The sequence below is a fragment of the Brassica napus genome, chromosome A7, assembly GCF_020379485.1.
Source record: "Brassica napus cultivar Da-Ae chromosome A7, Da-Ae, whole genome shotgun sequence".
NCBI classification, from domain to species: Eukaryota; Viridiplantae; Streptophyta; class Magnoliopsida; order Brassicales; family Brassicaceae; genus Brassica; species Brassica napus.
In genome coordinates, this window is record NC_063440.1 from 2238581 (window position 1) to 2249577 (window position 10997).

Genomic DNA, 10997 nt, shown 5'->3' on the forward strand with positions numbered 1-10997 from the left:
TAGAAAAAAATTATGTATTTTATGAGAACTTCATCTACTATCCCAACGTTGAACTCAGATTATTCACCCGACCAGTGATCAAGCAAGATTCTTATAAACACTGCAAATTCCACAAGTTACAAACCCTGAATCGCTTCAAACTCCGAGGAATAATAAACCAGACCTAAACCGGGTATACATTTCGAGCAGCAATCAACACACACAGTGTCCTTTAATGATTCTGAAAAAGACCCAACCAAAATGGGTTTTAAACAAACTCTTGTTACCAGTATCATAGATCTTCTATACTTTGATCTGCTCGTATCTGTCACCAACAACGCCGCCTTTCTGCTTTTGGAACTCCATAAACCGAAGCGTACTTGCAAAGAACGATTCGGCGGATGGGTCAGATGTCAACGATTCTTCGTTCTTGATCAGTTGGATCATGCTCTCCACTGATTCAACTGTGACCTGTGGAATCCCTTTTTCATAGAAATAGAGGTACCTACGCATTTTACATTACATAAGCTTACTTACACAGATGATGTTGCTCCCTAGGCAAGAGATATGAAGAAAATGTAGAATTAAAGGTTTATACTTGTTTAATATCTCGATGAACAGGGTAACAGATCCTGTACTACCCCGGGCTGCGCTGGTCATTTGTTGAGCCGAATTTGCAATTTTAAGCGCTCTTTTTAGACAACGCAAAACCCTAATTTCAAACGTACACAGAAATATATACAAATAAGATTGAGGAGACGTTAAAATACACTGTATTGCTCATGCGAAAATATACCTTTCTCCATCTTGTATAGTCTCCTGATCTTGGAGCCAAAACAGATGAGAGCAGGCATACACAGCTCGACATTGGTCCGGTTTCTTCAGAAGTTTTGCAGAATACTGCAAGAGGATAAGTTTGCCCTTATCAGCTATTTTAGCAGAGAACTGAATCTAGCTTAGACAAATTAGCATATCATAAGGAAATACCCCCGTGGCCTTATGTGTTAAAGTATCTCTATTCTCAACACCAAATACGTGCATCCTTTGCAGCGTTCCAATTATCAGTTGTAAAGCAGTCACCTGGGCCTTCGAGTCCTGTTTAAAAGACAAGTTTTGGGAGTATGAGTATAAAACTCACCCGCTTATTTTGGTTTAGACACCTTGGCAGGAAACAGTGATAGCAAGGAATTGTAACTAACCGAAATTTCTTCTTCGTATAAGATGTATGCTTGGGTGAAAAATTCGTATGCAATTGGCTCTTCATCACACTTATTCGCAGCCTGATGAATATAAGAAAAATATGTGAGCATTTTACTGTTGCAAGTTGCATACTAATGCGTACATAGGGAAACTGATTTACCTCAGCACATTGCAAGTACAATCGGAATGCCAAGTCAGGTGATGGAGCACTAGGTAGCGCTTCAATAATCTGCAACAGCCAAAAAGACTCCAGCAGATCAAGACAACAACTGTAAAAAGACAAACAGAGTCGGAACAACACAATTGGTCCCCTTGCTAAATCTACAACAACTGTCGACTAAGAATTTTCAATGTCCTCAAACAGCTCGTATGAACTAGATTTAGCCAAGTTTGAGTAAGGAAATGTAGCTCTGAAACTAAGTTCCACTTAGAAAACCAGAAATGAAAACTTACCTGATTTAGAAATTGGAAGATTTTAGTAGCAGACACCGAAGCCTCTTTTCCGAAAGGATTGTCTCCTTCCTCTGGCAACCGCCTGATTAGCTACAATTAAAAACAAAATAGAGGATCAAAAATATATTTTTAGGAAGAAAAGTCCCACGCACTACATCAGATACACTTTTATGCGGTATAACAGATAAAAGGAAACAACAAAACCATGTCATCGCAAGCCAAACTCAACACATTTCTGATGAGCTTTGAAGATTGGCATAACAACACTTAAACGCTATGCATTTTCAATAACTTCATTTAAGAAATCAAACCTTCAGCGCAGACACAACAAGGGGTGGAATGGTGAACTTTAAGCGCTTTGGCCCTCCTGTCAGGAAATGGTTCTTGAGGACACTGATAATCTGAAATTCAGTTGAACAACTTCAAAGACTGAAACCTTAAAACAATGTTGAAGTACACTATATGACCAACTAGGTATATTCAAACAAGAATAGAACCAACTGGTAATGAATGCAATAAAACTGACACCCTGAAACATAAAAATTCTAAATACAAGCCAATAACTAGAAAGCCTAATGTCAACATAAAGAGATGATAGTGAATCTAAATGTGCAAGAGATTCATGCACCTTAAACATCTCTTCCGGGTCATCACTATATAACATGTGAATGAGACGCGCAACAGAATTTTGCTCCTCCTCAAAGTCATCTTCATCAACCTAAAAGCGTAGAAACATATGTTCAAAGGTCAAAATTCAACTTTCTTTTGGGGTTCTGAATCTTTTTTTTAAATCAACAAATAAATGAGAGAACAGGTCTCGAAGCACAAGATGGAAAGCATCACTAAATGCTTATAACAACCTCAAGACCTTGCGGCTCATCCAGGTCGTTGATAAGTCCTTTGATCAGTTCAAGCAATGCTTCAACCTACCAAGAGTAAACAAGACAAAGAAATTTAATTTTATCATACAAATGGTTCAACCAAAAGGCAAGTGCGCGAAGGTATCCTACCTTCTCTGCTGTAGCAATAATAGTCTTGTTTTTCATAATGCTTCGAATTATAACAGTAGCCATTACTCTCTTGTTCTCGCTATCAAGGTAATCCAGCACAAGGGGATAGTTTGTTAGTTTAAGGGCGATAACAACATCGTTATACTTCTCTAGAGGAGCACTTAAAAGGGTAACAAGCTCCTTTGTTGCACGGGTGTCATGAATCTTTCCTTTTCCAGACAGTTGTTTAATACATGATCCCTAGGGAGAGAAAATGGAGAACATCAAATTCACACTCTTCCATCCAGTTTATCTTATTCCAGTATAACATTTAGTATGAAATTTTCTGAAAATGTAACTTGTATATAAAGCACACACATATAATAGAACAATACAAGATTGGCTATCTTCTGACACAGCTATCATGAATTTGTCAATATTTGGCAATGATAGAAAGAAAAGTTTGTCTAAATACTGAAATTCTGAAAAGATAAAGACGTATTTAACTTGGCTTAAGAAGAGAAAAGAATACTGACCAAAACTTGGTCCGCATAATCAAGCCGATCAGGGTGAACATGAAGAGTAAACTTGAGAAGCGAAGAATATAGGGTTACGGCACTCAGAATTGGCATGTCTTCTTGTGCTTCTATCACCTGCAACATCATAGTATTTCCTTAAAGAAATGTTTACCATCGAATGAAAAAAGACATCAAAACCACGTAACTTAAGAAGGAACAAAAAAATGCAGAAGGGGTCATGTTTTGCAGCGAATACATTCAACACATGAAGAACACTGCACGTTTCTAGAATCTACACGCTGATGGAATCATCTAAAGTGAAGAGTTTTAACTAAGAAAGGAATATCAAGCAACAAAAATATTCGCGTCTTCTCCATGCTTTGCATGATACTATTAAGTCAGGTCATCAGGATTTCTAAGCTAGCATTACTTTCCTCCTCTTTTACAGAAACCAAAACTGCAACCGCGCATACCCATAAAGTTGATCGCCGCCTAACATAATTGTTACCTTTCCAATTGCATTATTTAACTTCGAGAAAGCTTCCACTTGCAGGAAATAAGGTAACACTTCAGTATTTAAGGCAGCATAACTTGACAACCTCTCCATTAAACGTGAAAGCACTGTCATAATGTCAACCGATGGCTGAGAAGAGATAAAGTGAAAAATACAGGAGATTAGTATCTACTTACATGAAAAATCCAAAAATACAGTTGATACTAGTACATATCGAAGGAACATGCAGGATTTCTTGTCTAATACAGCCAAATTGCCAGCTATGATATTGAGAATTTGAGACTACCTGAAGTTGTGGACAAGCTCCAAGAAGCACATCCAGAGTTTGCAAGTGATACTCGTCGGGAAAAACTTGAATGATACAGTCCATTAGGTAATATTGGGCAATCTCATCTCGGCAGTTCACTATCTGAGAAATCATCAGACAAAATCAGCTTTTACCTAAGGAATATGTTAACTTTTCATATGTATGTTCGTTTATAAGATATAATATTTACCTGCTCTAAGACTCTAGGGAGAACTGTATCTCTGTACATATCAAGGTCTACACCTTCCAACTGGCTCAGCACATGAAGGTTCTTTCCAACCTGATATGTGAGGAACGCACGCTTCCATCAGTACAAATCGAATGGTAGGCACTTTCAGAACAATGTTACCAGCTGTAATAAAGTCATATTACAAGGTCACGAAGCTCACTCCTCTCTTTCTCCCGTTTCTCCTTATCCCGAGCAGGTCCCTGCAGACCAGAAAGCCCGAAAGCAAGCCTCAAATAAGCATCAAAGAGTAATGATTCACAATGCATGATCAGAATTATGACCTCATTTCTCCATTAAGCGCAATCATTCTGGCAAGCTCGTTTTTAAATTAAGTAGAAGGGTGTATAACAGTCATGACTCACCTGGTGTTGCATTCTGACCCAGAGTTTATTCATCTCGGTAAAATTCAGTAGTACAAACTCCACCGCATCCGTGACTGTATCAGCATCTCTGCAGAGAGTAACAAACGAGTTACCAACTAGATGAATCTAGATTTGAGTATGTAAGTAACAAAAGTTTCTTGACCATAATAAATTGGACCATGATGCTTACAAATGGCTAACTGAACAGACAACATCCTAAATTACATCAAAACAAGCATAGGCAAGAATCCCCCATGCGAGTCCCAGCTGCTAGGAGATACAAACCAAACGAGTGTGTAAAAGAGCTTACCCTTCATACTCAGAACCAATGTCAGGCAATTTATCTCGACTAATTTGCGCAAGGTAACTTCTCAAGAAGAGACCACGTAGAGGATGCTGAATCCCACGGCACATCTCAACAAGATCTTTAAGAATTTCCTTGGCAGGAGCTTCCTTGGTTTTGATGTAAACGGATCCTGCTGTACACAGGAGATACCTACACAATGGAAAAACAAAATGAATATACAAGAAATGGTCTTAAAATGATGAACAAGCCATTTTCCAAAAGGCACTTCCCTAATACATAGAAACATACAAGAAAGGGATTGTATCGGTCACTTACAAACGTGGTAATATGTTACCAGCATGCTGGACAAGCTCGTAGAGTTCAATGACTGAGCAGCCACGCCGAGTTTCCTCCATGAAGAAAATCTCAAGCTTCCTCAACTCATCAAAAGCTCTCATATCTAAAACCACCAAACAAAATCATCACAAACCACAGTTAAGTTGAATTTAGGGATTAAACGAACGATATGATCAAGAGACGGAGATCAACAACAACTCACAGAGGTCATAGTACTTGTGAGGTGAAAGCTTCGAAGTCCGCAACTCGCTAAGCATCTGAGCCGAATACTTGAGAGCATCTTTCAGATTATTCGAGTCCTAAGATTTTCCCCCAAAATCAAAATTAGGGTTTCTATCTAATTCCAAACATCATATGAACAGTCCCAAACGAATTTTAGAAACTTCTCAATTTTCCCGGAGAAAAAAAAACGAACGGGAAGAGAGTAGAGAGAGAGAGAGGGAGAGGGGAATTACAATAGCGCGTTGCATGTAGAATGCGTTCTGCTTGAAAGCCGCAGCGCCGGCGGCGAGCCATTTCTCTTCATCTTCTCCTGCTCCGTCTGCGATCATTCTTCGCTCTAAATCTCGATCTCTCTCTCTGATGGGTTTCAGGTTTTTTTTTTTTTCCGATTTGTCAAAGAACGACCTTGTGAAAGTCTTTTTGATGGGGAGTTATATCATGCTCCACAACGTGTACGCTTCACTCGATATTCACCGTTCAATGTTCTACTTAACTTTAGATCTAACGGTCAAAAGAAGCATTCAGAATCTACAATTGCGTGGTTAGGTTGGGAGAAAACACCAAACCAAGCTAAACCGAAATTCGTTCCAAGAATTGGAAAACCGGAAGCCAGCAGCAAATCCAAACAAAAATCGTTTAACGGGGTTATTGGTAAAATACTGAGGAGATGTTATTGGTTTATATATTTGATTAATTTAGAAATCCATATAATATTTATAAATCTAAAAATATGCAAATCCGGAGATTTTCTCTCGGATTTGAGTCTTTGTATTTTTAACTAAAAAATCCAAACAAATTCATTCAAATTCATTATAAAATCAAATATATTAGTAAATTCGTACGATTGAATAATATATGATTTGATATAGAATTTATGAATCATTAAACCAATAACACATGATTTTAGTACAGATTTGAATAAATTTTGAGATTCCATTATTGATTTACTAACTTTCAATAATTAGTTAAACTAGATAATAATATGCACCGAGCGTGGAGTGAATAATTGATTAGATTATTATTTTACGTTGTAATAATATATTTGTCATATAATTATTTCAAATGATTGGCATTCAGATATCCGTTTGGTTTCAGTTGACCTATTCGGATTTTGATTTTTAGAGTTCGAAATTTAAATATGATTCGGACATTTACAAATTTCGGTTTGAATTTGGATTAGATTTGGTTAGAATCATTGCAGGCTCAGTTCAGGTTGGAGTTCCGATACCTATTTTAATTATGTTATTTTTTAACAAAAATCCAAATATACTTAACCCGAAAATAAAAATAATATAAAATATAAAAATTTGAATAATTTAAGATGAAATACTTAAATTTACATAAAAATAGTTCAATTTAAATATTTAGACGGAGAAAAAGATATATTTTCAGTATTTTGAATATATTTTGTTATTTTAGATATTTTCATATTAATGAATATCTAATGGATATAAATTAAAATTAACTAATATAATTAAGCATATAATTGTGCTTTAGATATTTTTGGTATCCAAAATATTTCAGTTTAGATCGTATTCAGGTCTGGTTATCCGGATATTAAACTTTTAGATCCATTTGAGTACTTTATCGGTTTTAGTTTGTGTTTGGTATTACTTTCAAATCAAGTTCGGTTCGGTTCTTCGCATCCCAATATTTTACCCAGATTTAATTTCTTCTACAAATATAAAGATAAATAAATAAATGTAAATCTAATATGTTAATCTTATTTTACATACATAATTATTAGAACATACTTTAAGAATACCAATAAAACTGGTTGAACGTCGTGTCAATATTGTTGGACATGTAAAAAATTTGACATTGTCTATAACCAATAACGTGTACTTTCTTATAAAAGTTTTGGTAAATATGATAAAAACACTATACAATCGAGTGAAATAGATTAGAGTTGCATCAAAAATAATGTAATCTATTCACTCGGTACATGAATTTTGTTTTTCAATTGATTTCGCGAATTTTCTTTTCTTTTAAAGCTTTTATGATTTCTGTTTTTTTCTAACAATCTGATTATGTTTCTAATTCTTGGTCTGGTATGAAAACTCTATAAAGAAAAATAATATTTGACTAAACTAAAGATCTAACTTTGTGTGTGGAGTTTTTCACCCCAGTTTCCTTAATTCATAACCAATCACATTTTTTTGTTGATTTTGTATGCATAAACCTCAACCATGGCCAAGTTCGGCAAGATACGAAACTATCAATCTCTAAAAATATTATCATTCCGACATTTTAGTTGATGTGAATCTTAATGATTTTGTAATTTATTTTTTTCAACAATGATATTATTCAGTACTTGCCCGGAGAGAACTTCATTTCACTAGTAAAAAGTTTAAAAATACGAAAACTAAAAATGAGTTGATTAAAAAAAAGTAGAGTGTGAAACATTAAATTGTTTGCGATAGAGTTAAAAAAGTTAGTGTGTGAACACATTAATTACTAAATGAATGTGAGGCTGACACGTAAACATTATAAAGTTGAAATGATTGTGAGATTGACACATGTCAATGCGTGTGTTAGCACATTTATTGTAAATGCTTCTCTTTTAATATATAAGAGATTTATTGGTAATGATTTAAAAAACCTCTACTAAAATTAATTATCATTGACTTTGTAATTCTATTAAATTTTATAAACTTCGTATAATTTTACTTATGAGAAGTTTACATTAAAAGACACATTTTGTCTTCTGTTTGCGTCATTGTCTAGTTAACACACTTTGTGTGGACATCTGTTTTATTTAGGACAGAAATAACTTTTCCTTTGTGTAAGTAGAAGCCAACCGTAACATAGCTAGGTTTGTGACTTGTTGCAATTAATGATAAAGGCTTAAACAAAAAGTAGGTATATGGGTATAAGTGAATGGTCTGAGGACGTTTTTTAAGTCATAAGATCTACCGGTTGAAGATAGATCCGTGGATGTGGACATAGGTTTGTGGATAGATAAATATTAAAAGAATGAGGAAACAAAAAGATATTTAATTTGATTTTTTTAAAGTATTTTGGTTTCCTTCAATAGTTTTTATTTGTTATTATCTAAATACGTAAATTTGATATATAATATTTATAGTAAATTATAATTTTTTTTCTTCTATGTTTTGAGATCCATATGTATATATTTATTTTGATATTTTATTTTTTCATAAAATTTAAAATTGAATTAAGTAGACACAGCGTCGTGGACTATGTGTTGTGAACGGTGCAATTTGAGCATCTTCATATTTTAATTTTTATAAAATATAAAACTGATTTAAGTGGACACACTATCGTGAACAATATATTGTGGACACTGCAATTTGAAAGAATGTATTGTGACGGTGCAATTCGAAAGAATGAGTGATGGACGGTGTTAGTTATGGATGGTGCATATGTGGAAGTGTATGTGCAATTTGAAAGAATGAGTTATGGATGGTGCTAGTTATGGATGGTGTGTATGTGGAAGTGTATGTTGGTTCGTATAGATGATGACCATGATATACTAAAACAATTAACCATTTAGAACAATAACATTGAAAAGAAACACACGCTGATTAGTTCCTTAAACGAGAAAAACAGCAAATAATCATTTAGGACAACATGCTCAAAACAATTTAACACTGATGAAATAGTTCTTGGTACAACAAAACATATATTGATGAAGTTTTTCCTAGTCTAGGTGTGTGTGTGGACAAGAGAGGTGTGGACTGCGAAGTTGGAGATGGACGAGTTGTGGACAGGGGATGTGTGTACATGAATGCCTTCGACAAAGGCGTGGACAGGAGGACTGTGGGAGATGGACGAGTTCTGGACAGGGGATGTGTGTACGTGAATGCCTTCGACAAAGGCGTGGACAGGAGGACTGTGGGAGATAGATCTGTGGAGTTGAGCAGCATATTGAATATCGTGAACTGTCCCAAACATGGAAGCTACCAACTTAACTTCAAATGTAACATTGGTTTCAATAGTTAATGGATACAAAATGGGCCAATCAAGCACATGATAGAACAGAGTAATAAAAGTAATACCTTGGAAGTGAACTCCATAGTTCATGTATGAACAACATTAGCAACAGATGCAACAACAAGAGACTATCTTCCAAACCCTTATTTGCTTACAAACAGAGAGAAGTCACACTTAACTCAAAATATACAATCGTTTAGATAATAGTTACGTCACATACATAGTTAAGTCATATCCAAAAATTGATATACAAGAGAGATGCGGATATGAGATTGGTGGGTAAGAGAACGATGGGGAGGAGATGGATGGATAGGAGCTTGGTGGACATGAAAATTCATGGACGACAGCTTTGTGGATATCCCATTTGTGGACAAGGAAATTGTTGGACATGAAAAGCATTTGCGACATGTGAATCAAATGTTGCAGGAGAGACGTCGGCTTCTTCGATGTCTGCTTAAGAAGAAAATCAAAATTTTATTTATTTCTTATCTTCTTGTATATCAATTAGAACACAAGTATGAAAGAGGAAAAAAAAATCTGTATATTCGGTGAAGATCTGGAATCTCCCAATCTGAGATTTTATAATAGATTTTCCTTAGTCCCAATCTGAGGTTTTCATGAATTCCAGATTTAAAACATAAAGTAGCGAAAGATAAAGCGACAACATAAATTAGTGATTTAGAATTATAAAAAAATCTACAAATTTAGTGAAGGAAGAAGATTTAGAAAGATACGGAAGATGAGAAATGAAGATGACAATAGATTGAGGCAAGATTGAGTTTAGGGAATTAGGAGATATGAAACCAAAAGGTGAAAGTTAAATGGAATTAATTATAGAGAATATTGAAAAACAATTTGACACATGTTACCGACACCTTCTCTCTAGTTAAAAGGCAATTCAGACAAATGAGCATAAGAAAGTGCTCTCTTGACCCAATGTGTCTTTATGTGTAAATGATAACTCATTATGTGTCTTAGAAGGTAAATTTTTCATGATTGTAACACAATTTTAAACAACATCGAAATCAAGAAAACTACATAGGTCGATCATAAATGTATTATATTTATATGAACACAAAATTTAAAAGTAAAAAAAAAAAAACAACAGAAGTGTAAATATAATAATTATTAAAAACAAAGAACTATATTAATACCAAATAACCAGATTGTATGTGTGTATATATATACATATGAAATATATGTAAAATAAGTAATAGTAAATAAACTAATGAAAATTCATACAAAAATTGATAAAAACTCATAAAATATTTGTTTAATTTAGTTAATCTTTATAGATCTCTTAATTTTTAAAATCATCAAAAACTGCACGCAAATTCTGGTTTCAATAATCTTCTTAATACTATCCAAAACTAAATTTAAAATTTACATATTTAAATTAAATATGACAGGTTATTTAGGCATGGGCATTCGGGGTCCCAATCGGGTTTCGGTTTTATCCATTCTGGTTTCGGTTTTTCGGGTTTATCAAAATCAACCCCATTCGGGTTATATAAAAGTTCGGTTCGGGGCCGGTTCGGGTTTTATCGGGTTCGGATCGGGATTAGTAAATCTTCAAGGAACCGGTATAACCCATTGTACTTTCGGGTTCGGGTCCCAATCGGTT

The 10997-nt window shown here is 34.6% G+C and overlaps 1 protein-coding gene across 1 annotated transcript; it reads right to left on the minus strand.

Annotated features, from left to right (window-relative positions):
* LOC106453782 (vacuolar protein sorting-associated protein 35A) lies at positions 1-5843 on the minus strand. The gene is made up of 21 exons (XM_048737276.1): positions 5650-5843; positions 5397-5493; positions 5174-5297; positions 4862-5047; positions 4552-4639; positions 4333-4389; positions 4151-4240; positions 3940-4062; positions 3648-3782; positions 3158-3274; positions 2643-2882; positions 2493-2558; positions 2261-2350; positions 1944-2033; positions 1633-1722; positions 1340-1408; positions 1179-1259; positions 967-1074; positions 776-879; positions 578-691; positions 1-484 (listed from the first exon to the last, which is right to left on the minus strand). The coding sequence occupies exons 1-21, from the start codon at positions 5743-5745 to the stop codon at positions 283-285; spliced, it is 2367 nt and encodes a 788-aa protein (XP_048593233.1). The 5' UTR covers positions 5746-5843; the 3' UTR covers positions 1-282.
* Positions 5844-10997: the final 5154 nt, after the last annotated feature.